General features: G+C 42.5%; 1 protein-coding gene across 1 annotated transcript in view; it reads right to left on the bottom strand.

The window, feature by feature from the left end:
• The window catches only part of LAMA3 (laminin subunit alpha 3), a 248,937-nt gene that overhangs the window by 178,107 nt on the left and 52,687 nt on the right, over positions 1 to 18,143 (bottom strand). Inside the window, exons 3-6 of the mRNA XM_045849829.1 lie at positions 8,137 to 8,254; positions 7,313 to 7,431; positions 5,925 to 6,095; positions 3,167 to 3,258 (exon numbers count right to left, since the gene is read on the bottom strand). Coding sequence (XP_045705785.1) covers positions 3,167 to 3,258; positions 5,925 to 6,095; positions 7,313 to 7,431; positions 8,137 to 8,254 — 500 coding nt within the window. The remainder of the gene's footprint in view (positions 1 to 3,166; positions 3,259 to 5,924; positions 6,096 to 7,312; positions 7,432 to 8,136; positions 8,255 to 18,143) is intronic.

The following is an 18,143-nucleotide window of genomic DNA, read 5'->3' as shown; positions in this document are numbered from 1 at the left end:
GGCAATCTCGGTTATTGGAAGGTTTTCATGAAGATCATTTGTTCCTGTATGAAAAACTGACAGTCACCATGGTCACCCATGGTACCATGTATAGAGTAATTATGAGAACAAAGCACTTTGCATATATTATTTCAAGTCTTCCCCCCATCCTACTTATTATCTGTTTTACAGATGTTGACATTAAGATTCAGAGATACTAAAACACGTGCCAAAGGTCAGTCCATGATAAATGAAAGCTAGATTTCAAACCTGTTTGTCTGACTCCGAAGTCTCAGCTCTTTTTTCACTACCATACCATATTACAATACACCAACACATTAGCAACCAGGACTGAGTTTGCTGAGATGTGTGGAGTATCGCCTCTTCACAAAGATCTGGAGTCATCCTATGAGAAAGGTCTACTCAGATACCTTGCTCCCGACCTGGGGCCATCACAGAGATTCACCAGGCCCAAGAGACGGTTACCAATGAGACCTCAAAGGACCTGTCCCAGGAGCCCGTGCCAGCTCCAACTGACCACTTCATCCTTGGGCCCAAAGCTGAGATTGCTCAGCAAGGCACGGGGGTAAAAGTCTTTAAAAACCTACCTTCAAAAATGTATACATCTGCCTAAAAACTTTTCAAAATTACAGTGAAATTGTTGTAGCCATGGCATTGGATTAGAACTCCAAGTTCTGAGCTCCCACTCATCGGAGCTTGAAAGGATTCATAAGAAGTAAAAGAAAAAAGAAAATTGCATCAAATATATTATTCTTTTTGGTAAAGCACAATGCTTTAAGTGTGACCCAGTTAAATGGTATATATGTATATGTAAATATCTAAATAAAGAAGTGAATTTAATAAATAAGATACAGAGGAATAAAGGGGAAAAAAGGCTCTTGGCTGTGCCTGTGAGGATTCCCTCATTTCTACAGTGGGGAGATGGGAAGGCAAATAGTTACATGCCTAATAGTAGGTGCCATCCCCTCTCAGCTCAGCTGCCTGAGAAAGCAAATGGACATCGATGTAACTGGCAGCAAAGGACAGCTGGAGTCCAAATGGGATTTTGTGAGATGATTGCAGTTCATTGCCAATGACATCTTTGCATAAACTGGACTAAAAGAATTATTTAGGGAAGATGGCTTGAAGAACATACAGTGTAACTGCTCTTATACGGAGATAAAAATTGAGCATAGCAAAAAAAAAAAGCTGGGTACTTGTCTGAATCATATTGGTACCCCCAAATAATTGCTCGTTCTGACTTTAGTGTAGAAAACTGACCCTTGCACCTACCTTAAGAACTCTCTTACAGGCACTGACTAGGGAATCCTCTTCCTGATGGCCACTCTGCCCCACCCCAGGGAAATGTGTTTCCTCATTCTGATGTTAACAGTCATGCTTCTCCTGAGCAACTGGTTACTTTTTAGATTATGATCATAGTGAAATATGAAACTGAGCAGTTTTCTCTTTTTGATCGGACTTCTAGGGAGCTCAGAATCAATTACGTGATCAATCCCCATTTCCATGCATCAAAGTCAGCATGGTATGCATGCTTAATTAAAGCCCCCTTCTGCCAGTTCTTCTTGATTAGCAACTAACTTTTCTGATTGTCCAGCTTTGGCTTCCTTCATTAAGTCACTGCGTCTCCGTAAGTATAAGACTTTTTTCCTATTCATGGATGTGGATTTTAGCAGCATTTGTGCAAGCCAGCTGGTTGATCAGAAGCAAACAAACACGTAGGAGGAGGCAAGGCAGTTGTGCTGGTGTAGACAGGTGGCAAACTGAACCCCTCACCAAGGCATGGAGAGATGGCCTCTCCACTCACATGCACCCAGCAGCAACTCCTCCAGGTCTGCAGAGTCGACAGGGCATGGCAGTCCTTCCTAGAGGGGAAATTCAGACTCCTCTGTTGACTTTACTATCCCATGTGGAGCTGTTTAGTCTCAGGGTCAGAAACAACAGACCAACCTGCTTGCTTTCCTCTCTCTAATTTGGACCTGACTTCTAGTCACCAGGGTGATGGGTTAATCATTAATAAAAACGTCCTTGCCAGTTAAAGGCAAGCAGGTTGTGGGATTCACACTGTTATCTCAAACAGCACCACCTGATCCCTGAAGGAGGAGTGACAAACTCAGGGACTGTTGCTGGTCTGGAATAAGGGCCTCACAAAGCACCCGCATAAGCTGGGAGCTGGCACCTCTGCCTGAACACAAAACCAGGCCTAACAATGCACACACCTGAATCTGACTGAAGTAAAATGTGTCTCTGGTAAATGCTACTCATGGGGAAACGTAGACTTTAAATGAAACACTGAGAAAATTATTACTGTATCTAGCATTCCAGTAACTTCTAGTCCTTAAATGTATCTCTCGTGGTGGTAACACAAATGTATGCAATTGCTGAACACTTAATATTTAAAATCTATGCATCTAATTTTATGTGAAATACACTTCAATTAAAAACAAAACTGGGTACAACCATGTTCGTAGCCAAAAGGTAACAGTTACCTAAGTGTTTATTGACAGATGAGTGGGTAAATAAAATGTGGTGCATCCATAATGAAATATTATTCAGCATCAAAAATAAAGGAACTACTGATGCATGCTACCAGATGGATGGACCTTGAGGACATAATGCTGAGTGCAATAAGCCAGTCATAAAAAGACACATACTGCATGATTCCACTTATATAAGGTACCTAGAGTAGTCAAAATCACAGAGGCAGAGAATAGTGTGGTGGTTGTCAGCAGCTTGGGGAGGAGGGAATGGGGAGTTGCTTAACCGGTATAGAATTTCATTTTTGCAAGATGTTCTAGAGATTGGCTCTACCACAATGTGAATATACTTAACATTACTGAACTGTGCACTTAAACATGGTTAAGATTCTAAACTTTGTATTATGTGTATTTTACCAAAATAAAAAATGGGAGGAAAGGATTTGAATCTATATACCCCGATCCCACTAGATCCAGGATGACTAACACATATTATTTCTCTTGGCAACACTAATCAATTATTTGTGCCTGCCTGTAGCACTGTCTGGCTGGGGTGAGGGTTGATGGGGGTTGGGGCGAGGGTTGATGGGGGTTGGGGCAGGGAATTAGAGATATTTAATGGGATGCAAACATTCACTGAAACAATTAGACTTATTCATAGCAAGGCTAACGAATCTGTACAGTGTACTTACAGTTTTTCAGGATTGTTTGCATTGCACACTTCAGCATGGCCATTGCAAGCACACCGCCCACCGATGCTGATGTCCTTTATGCTGTAATAATACTATGCAACAGAAAACACAATGTGTCCATTTTATACAAAAGCAACAAAGACTTTGCTTTATTAACCCTTAATGAATATCTATACTGGACCCGCTTCTCTTTCATTATGTTATCTTTTTTTAAGATATTCATTTACTTATTTTTAGAGAGAGGGGTAAGAAGGAAGAAAGAGAGGGAGAGAAACATCAGTCACCCCCAACCAGGGACCTGGCCCGAAGTCCAGGCATGCACTCCAGCCTGGGAATCGAATCAGCAGCCTTTTTTGGTTTACAGAACAGCACTCAACCCACTGAGCCGCACCTGAGCCTACCTCAACTCCAAGGGAGCCACATTTGGATGTAATTTGTCTTATAAAAATAAATGCATCCCTCAATCAAATTTAATAGCATAATGCTGAGTTTGTACCTTTTTAAAAACCAAATGCTTTAAATGCATGGAGGGAAATTGCCTTGGGAAAGAATTATACCCTTTAGTCTTTTGGAAAGAGATTAAGTGCTTCCTAGCTTATTTTTTAAATGTAAATCTGGGTTTCATAAGTTAAATGTATTTATTCACGAAAAATAAATTTTCGAATACAAAATTTTGCCCCTACCATGCACGTGCAGGCTTTGCCAAGGGAGAGAGTGTTTACAAAGATGATCTGATACAGTGCTCTGAGACTGGGAGGTGCCATCAGCAATTGCTGAAGCCTTGCTAACTCAAGGTTAATAAGGCCAAACACCAAAGTTCAAGCTCCAAAAGGCCACACAGATTAAGCTTCAGACATAGCTGAGGATTGGCCCCAAAGCCAGGCCACAAATATGGGTGGGCCGTCGCAGGGACAGGGCACCATCTCTGGTGGGTTGCAGGCCTCTGTGCTAGTGCCAACAGGTGGCACTGTGTGACAGGTCCCTGACTTCTCAGGCTTGGAGGGAGATGCACAGGGTTCAGTGAGTACTTTGGGGGGGTTAGAATAATCTTTCTATCATGAACACACCTGCCAGTGAGAAAGTCTTTGAATTCACAAGGATAAGGGGGTTTTGTATCTTTTTGCTATTGCTGCTGAGATCAGTCATCTTAAAGTGCCCTATTCATGTGATATTGAGGTTCCGTTCTTATTTCCTCTTTAAAAACTGTTGAAGTGTCTAAGCTTCCTGGCAACATCTTACTTAGTCTGAAGGCATCTACAACCTTTCTTGTTAATATGGATAAATTCAGTATTCAAGGGCTTTCTGTGATACATTAACACTCAGAGGCCTCTCAGCTGATCACTATGGAAGTTTCTCTTTGCATATATATGTGTTACAGGTGGCAGCAGCAAAAGCACGTGATCAGCTTTCACCCCACAGCACTGCTGTTCCTCCATTCAAAGAAGCAACTTAGATTTTGGGATTCGAGATTATATGTTGTGTGCTCCATTAAAAATTGCTTAATAGAGAAGACTGCATTCACCTAAGTGAAAAGAAATATATATACATAACAGTATAAATCTTTCAACCCCCCCCACAAGACAAATTTTTTAAAATGATGGTGAGCTACATTTGTAGCAGAGCTACTAAACACCTGGAGAAATGGAAACATAGTCAGGCCACAGTTTATCAGAAAGCCCGAGTTTCCTTGTAAATTCCATCCTGGGATCCAGGACAGTTCCCACATACAGCAGCTAAGAGTGCTAACAGTGCAGGAAATGCAGAAGACAAGCCACCTACACCCAAGATAACAGGACTTTTTGAAAATCCTTAAAACTGTAGCAAAACTTACTTTTCTCTCTTCCTTTTCCAGCTCTCTAATATTACTTACATAAGAAGGCAAACTCTATAAGGTGCATAGGTCACCTTCCATTCACCCTTCCAGGTCCATTCTCCACCTTTCTCCACCCTGCTCTTGGCCCTGAGGCTGAACTTTATGGGCTGCAACATGGGTCTCTTGCTCTCTGGCTCTCTAGTGGGTTTGGTCACAGCAGGAAATCAGAGGGCAGGAGAACAGAGAGCTGGGAGTATTTGTTCTGATGGTCCCCTCCGTGCCCAGGAGACAGGGGCACTCTCCTGACACTGAGTGAGAGATGTCCAGGCTATACATCCAACATGGTGAGAGCACCAGTGCTCACCAATCTCTGTGTTGCCTCTGCTTTGGCTAGATTACATTTCCCAGCCTCCTGCATCTAGGTGGGGCTATACGATCAGTTCCTGCCAATGGAAGTGACCTGTGTGGCTGGGAACATGTAGGTCTCCTCTGCCCTTTCTCTCTTCCATCATCTTCTGACCAGATGCAGGGGACCCAGGGAAGACCCTGAGGTCCCACAGGCTGCACATTTAAATTTAAAAAGCCGTGTTCACTGAATGACTTTGTGGAGCCAGTCCCACTTGCTGAGCACATTAGACTGCCACATGAGCAAAAAATGAACCTTTATTTTGTTAAGCCTCTGAGACTTGGGGACTGTTTGTCATTATATCAGACTAATACCACACTGGCTATCATTCTTTGCCTTTCATCTTCTTTGAATATAGTCATTTTTCCTCAAAAAGCAAACTTCTAATTTATGTCTAGTATTTCAGACAAAACCAACTCCTGTGTCAACACCATTACTTGCTGTAAACATTACTTGAATGAGTTCAAGGCAGTTAATTTGATAAGAAAAATAAAAAGTTGAAAAAGTTGCTGCCTAGGCACCTACACAGCACGACTCACCCTCCGAGTGACAGTTGGGTCTCGCTGTGCTTTGGAGATGAGGTGTCCGAGAAGGGTGTTGGTTCGGAGGAAACGCAAGCGTATGTTTGTGGCCTTGGTGAAGTCCCTCAGAGTGTGGGAGAAAGTAAAATTTTTCGCACCAGGACGGCCGTTTATCAAGGATACCACAACCTAAAATAGCAACATACACATAGACACACAGAGGAAGAAAAAGTCCTTTCATCAAAATGCAGTAGCAAGTAACTATAAATAATTCATACATCCCAAAGCAGTAGGTTTCCCTGAGTCATTTGATGTTTGTAGGTGTTGTTGGGTCTTGTTTATGTCTAAAAACATTGCTAGTTCATCTTCTCTTTGAATTCTGGCAATCTGTCCTGAAACCTGAGTTCTCAGAAGACGTTAGTTATCATTTCCTTTCCAAGCCCTTTGATCTATCAGTGTAGTTGTGGGGCTGTAATGCTATGAAATGTTGAAAATAGAATGTTAAAATATATAAATATAAGGAACAACTTTTTGTCAAGCTGCATCAAAGAAACAAAACCAAGGTAATCAAAACCTCAGTGATGTTTAAAAAAGAGTCTCTGCATTTAACGTTGACAGTGAAGGAGATAAAATAGCTATACAAAACCAAGGTTTTATTTAAAGCTTGAGGTAATGAAGTTCAAGTCCCAACCATCTGAGACACGAACCACTCACCACTCACTGCAAGATACCGGATAGAGCTACTCAAGATCTTTCCACCTACAGAGGGGGAGACAGATACCCTTTAAAAAGCTTACTTGAAATTCACTTCAAGCTCATTATGGCCTCACAATTTCCATGGAATTCTTCTCTGATTTTGCCCACCTCTGTTTCCCCATCACCTCTAACAACAGCCTGAGCAACTTCACAGGGGCAAAAATACAGCCCTAAAGGACAACAATTTGTTTTTTCCCAGATGCTGCTTACCCTGCCCAAGGGATCACGGATTAGTGCTGCCACATCCCTTCGTCCCTTCGCTGAGTTACTCTTGCTGGGATGATGGGTCTGGGAAGCAGTGGGAGGGGCTTCACGTCCATCACCAGCAACCCACTTTCTCCATACTCTACCCGAAAAGACAGTTCAAGATCTATGGGCCTTGAATTTAGAACTCTGACTTCCAGAGAATTAGAGACCTCAAACAGAATTTCCAATGTTAACTATACCTCAATTTAAAAAGAAAGAATTTTGCAATCCAACTCATTCTGGGAGTCTTCAATGTGATTCTTTTACCCTTTAGCCCCAAGTACTGGTCTCCATTGTGACCTCTGTCAGATCTCCTTGAAAGTGCGAGCTTCACAATTATGAAAATTTTCATACCCATGTTCATTCCTGAGTCTCATCTCTCATGACCTCCCAAGTTTACCTACCTCACCATTTTCCAAAGGTATAATCCGGGAGTATTCAGTGGTGCAAAGCACATCATCATCTCGGGCGACAGCCATATTTGCCGCCTGCCCAAATTGTTCCCAACAGTCTCTTTTAGAATCTAGAAAGGAAACATTTAATGCTGTCAAATAAAATACTATAGCCTTGATGTAAATCTCTTAAGAAATCTTATGTTTCCCTAAGAAAATACATAAATAGGGAAAGAACAGAGAAGTATTGAAGATTTTTAGACAAAAGCTTAGACCGAGGTTTTTACATCATGAAAGAAAATACCAAGCCACTTGACTTTCAAAAACAATGTTTGAAGATGTGGTTCTACATCCTCACTGATGAAGCAAATTTACCCTCCAAGGAGCATTCACGGAAAACCCAATGCCCTTGTAAGTGAAATTCCTGTCCAGCTCAAGTTCATCACAGGGTTCATCACACTGACATCCTTCATTAGTGAAGATGACAGGGTCAAGGTAAGTTATATGAAATGCAGGATCCATGAATGAAAGCTGGTTTCTAATTCTGCATAAAAGGAAAGGACTGCAGCTATGGCTCAGTTACAGGCACACTGTTTCCAAATCATGGCAAGAACTGTTAACACAAGGGCATTTTAACCTCAGTTCTGCATGTGTATACTTGCGATTAATGCACACATGCTTGGGAAATAGGGCTGTTTTAAGGGGAACCCAGAAAGTTAAAACTGACCAATCCCTAACTAGCCACATGGAGAGACAAATTTCCTAGTTAAATCCAAAGTCTTAATCTGTTGCAAATAATTAAAGTCCCTTATAACATGGTAGGCAAGGTTACTTACGAGCAAAATACTGCCAAGGTGAGTAGGTGCTCCCAAAGTCTAGAGATCTTTCCAAGACCCAAAGATCAGGACGAGGAGAATTTGCAAACTTGATTAAAATATAGGCCACATGGAAAAGCTGATAAAACAAAGGAGATACAATTATTGAAGTCACCTCGTCTGTCTACGACCTTGATTGTCTCTATGTGATGCTGATTCCCAAGTCAATACATATAGCCACACCTCTCCCAAGATCCAGATTCCATTCTTACCTGTCTGTTCAACGTCTCTGCCTGGGTTCAGCTTGTCAAGCTTATTATATCCAAAACCAAAATTACCACTTGTCAAATCTACACATTAATCTTTGTCACATCTTAATCATTATACTTTGAATTTCAGCTAGCTGACACAGCATTTTACAGTCTGTACATTCAGAGAATTCTGATGTCAAGCAGCAGTCATTGTCAAGTACCCTCCCCCCATGCACAACCTGTTCATTTAATAATTTCTGATTTAATCATTACTATGTTCTGGGTACTATGATAAGTCCCTCTCACACATTCTTGCCTTCAGGCCTCACAATAATGAGGACGAGGGAAATGTTACTTAGTTAAGTAACCTGCCCACATGTTGCAGGTGTAAAAATCCTGAAACTATGTGTATCCTACTCACTGGCCATTAGCTATGCCACAGACCTAATTGGTACTGAATATGTGACCTCTGTCACCTTAGGGGAAATGAATCGTCAGAAAGCTCCAAATGTCATTATTTCCAAATATTCAAAGTTTCCATTATAGGGAGCCTGGAGGCGGGAAGGTGTATTTTGAATAATACATCTCGAGGGTTATTTGAATGCAATGGTTTTCCAAAAGTGCACTTACTAAAAATCCAAATAAATGAAATAGCCCCAATAGCTCAGAAGACCACTCTCTATTTCTCTTTGTCAGGTTCTGAGATAATGTGTGATCCCTTTGATGCAACACAGCAAAAATTCCAAATCTAGCAGCAGATGGAGACACCGTGGTGGCCACTCTACTTGTTAGATGAGCCTGCCACCCAGGCCTAATTTAATAAGCCTTTTGATTCCACCAACTCATCTTCCAGCACCTATCAGAGAGGGCATTCCACTTTAAAATATTTCCCTCTCCCACTGGCTGGTGTGGCTCAGTTGATTGGAGTATCATCCCATAAACCAAAAGGCCATGGGTTCAATACCCAGTCAGGGCACATGCCTAGGCTGCAGGTTTGGTCCCTGGTCAGAGCATGTTAAGACAGGCAACTGATCAATGTTTCTCTCTCACTTAGATGTTTCTCTCCCTCTCTTCCCCTCTGTCAATAAGCATGTCTTTGGGTAAGGATAAAAATAAATAAAATAAAATGAAAAAAAAGTCTCCCCTCCATTTTTGTCTTAGGAACCTGTTTATGTGCCCTGACCACTGGAAGGCTGCATTTCCCTTTTTTCTGAGCCCACGAGCACTAACACCCTATGTGTTCTGGATCATCTCCACTGCTGTGGAACTCGCAGCCAGTTCTTGCCAAGTGCTCCAGCTCTACGGTAAATCTCTGAGATGAGCAGATTCAAGTGTCACTGTGAGTCAGCATGAGTGCTGTCCAAAGAGGGTTTACAGCTGGCTCATGCATGTTAAACCAACAGTTATGGGTTTATTCTCTTGTGCTTGATAATTTAAAATTACATGCTTTTTAAATGGCTCCCTCTGCTAAACTCCTATTATCAGTTACTTATGTTTGCTCTTTGATCATTCATAATATTTCAAAGCATGCATGACCCACACTTGAGATTCACTGATGTCAACAAAGGCCCTTTATGAAGCTGGAAATCACTAGACAATGGAGTCACTGGAAGCAGAAAAGCAATGGCAGAGTTGTGTATTTTCAGAGAAATAACACCTACACACACACACACACACATTTAAAAGAATCACTGAAAGTAAGTTTCAGACACCATTATGGCAGCATGTTTCTTCCAAGAACACAGATATTTCTCTTTCATAAACTCAACACTTTGACACTTGATAAATTTTACCATTAATACAAAAATCTTATCTAACGCACTGTCCATATTCAAATTTTCCTGATTCTTCTAATAACAGCTGTTGTATACTTCCAATTCAGGATCCAGACAAGGATTGTATACAGCATTTACTTCTGAAGTCTCTCTTGTCTATTTTAATCAAGAGTAGTCTTTCCACAGTTTTGTCTCACCTGACATTGACATTAGAATGAGTCCAGGTCTTTTCTATCACAGCATGTTCTGCAACCTGACTTTGTCTGATCACCTTCTCAGGATCTGGTTCAGGGTGAGCATTTTGGCAGGATTACTATCTGTGTGATGTGTCCTTCTCATGCCATCGTGCCAGGGGGCACATGAAGCCAGGCTGTCCTCTGATCAGTGATGCTATGTCTGACCACTTGTCTAAGAAGACGTCTGCTATATTTCCCCATTATAAAGTCACCTTTTAAATTTTTTCATTAATAAGGAATCCATGGAGAGGCATTTTAAAACATTTTTACTAACTAAATTATAAACCTTTCCCACTATCCATATAAAAATATAAATGCAAATTATGAAAAATAAGTCCCAAAATAAGGAACCAAATGATTAAATTTCTTTTGTGGCTGATGTCCTTTGAAAAATTTATCTAATGAGCTAATTTCATAGAAATGCTTTAATTGAGAAGGAAAGATGCAGATCAAGTGAAATTAAACTCCATTTTAGTAATCTTGTTTGAAAACATTTCACAAAATGAAGTACAGTCCTCACAAAACAGTCAAGGTCAGTGATGAAAATACAACTCAGCTGAAAAAGCATCCTGTTAATCCCGGTCCAAAGAGCACACCTGCCAATAGCTTGGCGAGGGCACTTCTTTCCTGTGGGTTTATCACCACCATTTACTATAAAGCCCAGACCCCGGGCCCATCAAAAAGCGTATGCGGGGAGGAAAGTCACTTTGTCCCTCAGACCCTCTTAGTGTTTCCTAGAAGCCCCTGGTCACCTGCAAGGAGAGAAGGTAGATCACCCTAGAAATGTACAGGAAACTTGCATTATACCTTCTATAATATTCCAGTCTCCTCCCCTTGGCCAATATCTTTCTGCCTAAAGATTATTATCATTGCTTACCTGCACTCATAATGGTCCCATTCTACTTTTGCTTGTCATATCTATTTCTTACCTTGGGTCAACCTTTCACTCAGGGTAAGAAACTTTACTCCACAATCTCTTTTTGAGAAGAAACCCACTACACTCCTGACAAGATCAGGCCATTACATGTTTCCTGGGTGTTTTGTCTTGTAGGTTTTCCTCCTAGCCTTCGGAGTAGCACAGATTTCCACTATTTATCCCACATGACAGCCTGCCCAGGATTTCAATACCAACACCGCATTCCCATGGGCTTTTTTAAAAAAAAGGTGGTAAGATTCAAGTCAGCAGGAATCAGAGATTTAGGGTAGAACCTGAGAGGGAGAGGAGAATTGGAGTTTCTCATCTCTCATTTCCTCACTGAAAATAACCACGACATCCTGAGAAATAAAACCCCTAAACCAAAATTAACTCTAAAGATTTGGATCACTCAAACAACTTGGAAAATGATAAGCCACTATTTTTAATGGAAAATTTCAATAAAAATAATCAAAACAGGAGGAAAGGTAAAACATATTCACCTATATGTTGTTACTGATAAATTCCTAACTCGGGAGAAAAAAGTGATGGATGACACATAGCATGATTTTCACTACCTGTGGATGTGAATCATTATTCCTTAAAGTGGACTCGAAAGTGCAGGGCTTCAGACCGAAATGTATTATTCAAGAGCATTTTACCCATGACTAGCAACTTATAAATAGGTTTGGTGGTGATTTAAAATAAGCTGAAGCCCACTGGGATTCAAGAACTCAGCTCTATTTTATGTCAAGTTTTATATTTTATCCTACTCTCTGTAGTTACTCTCACTGTCAGGGATTTTTTTTTTTTTTTGTCCAGAGCCTGATTCTTCTCTCAAAACTCAGTTTTTCACATTCATGCTTTTTTGCTAATTTATAAGAAAATTAGGTATAACATTTGGTTCAACCACTGGACTAATAAGTAGCCTAAGAAACTGCTGACAAACCATACAGGACAGTGGAATTTATATAGTCATGTTCTTCCAAGGCAAAGAGATTTAAGTAACTCAGCTTTAATAACCGGTGACCAAGCTCTCTGCATCCTCCTCCCCTGTGTTCTTCTAGACTCAGTAATCACTAAAAATAAATTGATTTCTATAGGTGACTTACACCCAGGTAGGCTTCAATGAGATATTTTTCAGTGACAATTTGTTCTAAATCAGCTCCCAAATGATGTTATCATTTTTCATAAATAATTTCACACCTTCTATAATGTTCCAATCTTCTCCCCTTGGCCAATATCTTTCTACCTAAAGATTATTATCATTTTTGACCTGCACTCTAACGGCTCTGCCCTACTTTTGCTTGTCGTATCTGTTCCTTTCACCCTCTGTCACATCTTCCTTAACTTCAGCATCATGACTTTTACCAAGGCTATGTCAGAGTTTTAATGGAGGCTAAAATTACCCTCTTGGCTGTGCATGTCTGTAGGGCATAATGACAATCACTTAAATTGACTCAGCATATTTTCTATCAGTCAGCATAAATTTTGAGGGGAGAGGGGAATGAGCTTTAAGCTGAAGTGTCATTTCCAATCAGCTGGGTCACAGATTAAATATTCTTTTTTAGAATTTGGTCTTTGATCAAAAGCTGTCTTTACTCTCTGAACTAAATCCCTTAGCATGGTAGGTCTCAAAGGGGGTGGTATCACCCTCTGGTGTATATTATTGGTTGTCACAATAACAAGACCAACAAGGAGACAGACCATGTATTTCAGAGGGGTCAGCCTGGACCCTGAGACATACCACAGCTAGTTCTGAGTGAGGAGGCTGCTCTCTGGGTGCTTGGCTCTGACTGATACAAGGGACTTGCACTGCCATGCAGGGTGATGCCAGAGCGGGGAGGTGTTGCCTTCAGTTGGTGAGACTTCTGAGGATCTGAATGTCGTCTCCACTTTAAGGATCTTGCTGGGAACAGACTGGACCTCCACATTTAAAAGTGGAACATGCCAGCTTTTCCGGCACCCTTAGCAGGTAAGGCAGCGGAGGCACATGACCTGGACCCTGCAAATCACAAATCAGTTGTCTCCTGCCCAGATTTTGCATGTGGAGCGAATGGTACTAACAGACAAGGGCACTGAAGAATTCTTTTTAGCGGCAACAAAGACAGCAGCAGCACCTGGCTTCTGGGGACAGTGGCTGATCCCAGCAGAGGTTACTGAGTACAGAGTCGGGCTCAGGGCTGCCTGTGTCACCAGCACCAGCCAGTGTCAGCTGTGGGTGTGTCCTCACAGAGGACTCACAGTTCTCACGGTGCAGCCTTCCTTGCTTCTGTCCACCCTCAAAGGAGACTTTTTCTCTTTCACTGGTAAAGTCAGAGCTACCAAAAGGAACTCCCTTGCCTTGCCTTTCCTTCACAAATTAACAAGCACATTTGCACATCCTCTCCCTCTTCCCTCTGGTCCAGTGGAACGAGGAGCCTCTTCTGTCCAAAGCCAATGCCTTCCTCTGTGCTCTGGATCCCATTCCCCTCCTGCCTCTGTTGGATCCTTACCATCAGCTTTTAAATGTCTCTTCCAACCTAAAGACAAGCCCTCCCCTCGCTCCACCCTAGCTCCTTCTCCCCATCACAGCCGCACATCCTGGAAAGTTGGCATGCTGGCCTGGCCCCTCCCTCCCCACCTCTCACCCTCACATCTCTTCAGCCCAGTTGTCTCACCTCACTCCACACTCTGCTTCCCACCACTGACTCCAATGTATTGGGTTGGCTAAGAAGTTCATTTGTTTGTTTTTTTTTCCATAAGATGGCTCTAGTAGCACTTAGTTATCTTTAACTCAATCAAAACAATTTTGTTAGATTGTGTTGTGACAGCTGTCATATCAGTGTACATTTTTTAAAATCTTATCAAAATTGGTAAATTTTTGTGTAGCCATTTTAATATTGAAGATGGAAGGAAATATGTAACATTGTTGGCATATTATGCTTTATTATTTCAATAAAGGTAAAAATGCAATTGAAACACACACAAAAAAGATTTGCGTGGTGTATGGAGAAGACTCCATGACTGATCAAACATGTCAAAGTGGTTTGTGAAGTTTTGTGCTAGAGATTTCTCACTAGACGATGCTCCAAAGTCGGGTAGAGCAGTTAAAGTTGATAGCGATCAAATTGAAATGTTAACTGAGAACAGTCAAAGTTGTACCATGCAGGAGATAGCTGACATACTCAAAATATCCAAATCAATAAAGTTATTGGTAAAAATGAAAAATGTGTCTTTTATTTTATGAAAAAAATACTAATGGAGTTTTTGGCCAACCCAATATATCTGTAGCCCAGACTCCTCCCATCAACTTCTGACCCCGTGTTTCCAGCTGGTTACTTAATCTGTACTTTGCATCCACATCACCTCAACATGACTCAATGGAAGCCCGACCTCAACCCCCTGGAGGCTGCCAACCCCTATTTAACCTGTAGGTCTCAGCATAGCCTTCACTCTGGTTAGTTGTGTGTATTTTATATTTCCTGGAGCACTGTGCTTTTCTTTTAAACCACTCATCACGGGAGGAATTAAACATTCATAGCTCGAGTGCACGTGACCTTGGTGATACAGTGCATGTGCCTGGTTCTCCTGTCCACTCATGAACTGCAAAAGGAATACCTTGGCTATACGTAGCTGGAGGCCAGGGTAGGGCCTGCACTTTGCCTGGATGAGGGTGATGCTGGTAGTTGGCCAAAACCCTATGGATTGCGATTACTTGGCATAAAATGGGACAATTCACAGTTACCATTGATGTGATGCAACCGTGAATCCCCAGCTGAACTCTCAGAACTAAACATGAGATGACCTCTTGTGTCCCAAAGGCTCTGACATAAATGCTCTGGCTTCCACGAGGACCCCTACTAGGTACTCCCCATAGCAGACAAATGTGTGAAAAAGAGCAATGCTGCAGTGCAGGAGAGGCCTGGGTGTGAAGGGTCAGAGCGGGACGTGCTGAGCAAAGGCAGCTGGGCAGCAGAGTGAAGTGGGCCTGATGGGTAATAGGAGGACTGGGTTTTGTGCCCAGCCCAGCTACCGTCGGGAGTCAGGTGACCATGGGGGAGAAAACTGAACTTTTCTGGGCCTGAGTCCCTGAAATCCTCCTTTGGGTAAGACTGTTAGTCACAAGGGCATGGATGCATGCCTGCCCCAGAGCAGTCAGTAATGTGACATGAGCCCAGGGAGTGGGTGGGGCAGCCAGACTGATCCACCACGGCAGGTTCAGGTTAGACTGGGAGCATGGAGGTGGATGCACAGCATACTCCCACTCTGCCTGGTGGTGGAGAAGGGGAGGGGGCGGGGGGACACCTTCCATGCCAGTAGGAACACCCCACTAGAGGCAAACTATCACCTTGCCTCTGAGTAGGAACTCAGATCTGGGTCTTACAATGGCACATATGGTGATTGGCTGGCATGCTAAAAAGAAGAGTCTGGGGTTGGAGGGTAGGTGGAGCCCCAAAGTTCCATCATCCCCAGCCCACACAATGCCTCACTTTCCATAGACCCATCTCCATCCCCCCAACTCTCTTACTCCCTGGTCTTCCTTACACCTTTCCCCAGTCTGGGCACCTCTTCTCCCTGCACCCCAGAGGCTACAGTCAGGGAAAGGATTAAATAATGTTTATACTATTCCATCTTGCAAATGTAGAATATGACAGCTACTATACCTATACAAGGGTTTTAACACACAGCTTAGGTCACCCCTATTTATAGCATTTCTCTGGGGAAAATGCAATATGAGTTCTAAATACCTGGTGCACACCTCATTTATGCCTATATATGACTTTGCCCAGGACAATATCCTATTACATACAACAATGTGAAAGTTCATCTCACAGTAATCATACCAACCACATTGCTGTCAGAGCAAGGAAGGAGATTCACATGTAGCAAATATGATGAACCTTCATAACACAAAGGGCATGAATACAGAAGACATCAAACTAGATGTTATAGCACACTCATGTAAATTATATATATATATACGCACTCACATTCACACAGATATATACATATGTATACACACAGACAACACTTCATATTTTATGGGAAGTGTATCATAATGGTTGAAAAGGTAAGGCCTGGCGCCAGAATTTCTGGCTCCAGTTTCTGAGCTGTGAAACCTGGGTGATTCCCTTCATTTCTTTGTTCCTTAGGACCCTCATCCGTGAAAGGGAATAATAGCAGTACTTAATGTGGGAGTTTTTGAAAGGCCCTGATAAAAAGCATCTCTCATCTCCATCTGGTTCTGAACCTGTTGAGAAGGCAAAGGTGATGAGGACAAATATCGCCTTTATCTCCAGTGAAGCTGACAGTGCAGATCACGAGCTGGGTCTGCTGACGGTGAGTGCTAGACTGGAGTGGCCCACGTGGCTCTGGCAGGAGAAGCAGGAAAGAGTCCATCTGTGCCCTGCCCTCGAGTGACAAGGGCAGAGCCGGGCATGCCCTGTTCTTGATGCTACATGCACCATCCAGAAGAAGAGGGACAGAGAGAAGCCAGGAGCACCATCCGGTGGAACCCACTCCACAGGGACAGAAATGTCAGCGACCATGCACCCCACAGGGTTGGGGTGAGGGATTAAAGAGTCAAGGCCCAGAGAGCATCTGGCGCAGAGCCTGGCCTGTGTGGGGATTCAGTCCCGTGGAAGTGAGCGCGCCTCAAAGGCAGAAGCCTGTTTCAGGTTAAGTAGCAAAGACGTTAGGGCAGATGCATATGAAGGGGAAAGGAGCAGGGGAGGGGATCTAGGATGAAGGGGAAATATGAAAATAAAGCAACAGTGGCATAGGTCATAACATGCTCTGAGCTGAAAATTGTGATCAGCGCATCTCCTTGAAGCAGGAACCATCTCTCTAAAATTTTCTAACACCTACTTCCTAATGAAATGCATCAATACAAAACTAAATGCAGCATCAGCCTCTACTAATCACAAAATATATATTGCCACTTATTCTGGCCAACCAACTTGGCAAAAGTCCCAAGGAACCATTGGAAATGTCCATCAGCACCTTCTCAGGCCAGCAGCAGGAGTTCAGAGAGAAGGGGAGACAACAGTGCTCAGGACCAGTCTTTGAAATGTGAACACCTATGAGCACATGCACCCAAGAATGAATGGCAGCCCTAATTGAGATTTTGTTTTTTATTCATTCCTTCTGGCTAAGAGAGGAAGGTACCTTAACTGCCTGAGTTGCAGAAAGAAAGGACTGCTTCCACTTGAATTGCAATTCAACTAATGGTGTTCAGGACATAATGAATCACCCCAAATTTGGGAAATTTTTCTGAGCTTAAAAATATCCATTTGGCGAGCTGAATCTTGCTCCTGCTGGCTACTCAGATCCTAGGTTCTGCTTTACAAGGTCTGCCCAGAAAGTATCCAGCCATATACTATGGAAAACAATTTATTGAAGAAGATACAAAGTACAAGAAACATTGTACATAAGACAATGATGCCTCAGTCCCCTTCAAAATAGGCACCTTGGGACCTCACACAGTTCTCCCAATTGCCATCAGCTGTCCTGTAGTATTATCCCGAATATCATCGAATGGTCTGAAATCTCTTCTCTTTCAAAGGTGATTTCAGTTTTGGGAAAAGCTAGAGGTTACGGGGTGCCAAATCTGGGCTGTAGGGGAGCTGAGTCACCTGGGTGATTTGATGTTTTGCTAAAAAACTCTGCACAAGACACATGAGCGGGCCCGTTATCATGATGAAGCTGCCAATCACCAGTTGCCTATATCTGAATCATCCAAATGGTTTCTGTGGAGGCAAAATTTGATGCAGATTTGTTGCTCTTCTTGCTTGGTCATTTTGAATATGATGGCCACACAGTACACATGCTCACGCAATGGCATCTACCGCCTCCACTGACTAGGACAGTG

This window comes from Phyllostomus hastatus, unplaced genomic scaffold, assembly GCF_019186645.2.
Source record: "Phyllostomus hastatus isolate PE091 unplaced genomic scaffold, TTU_PhHast_1.1 phas_contig_80, whole genome shotgun sequence".
Lineage (NCBI taxonomy): Eukaryota > Metazoa > Chordata > Mammalia > Chiroptera > Phyllostomidae > Phyllostomus > Phyllostomus hastatus.
This window is presented reverse-complemented; position numbering and strand designations above follow the sequence as displayed.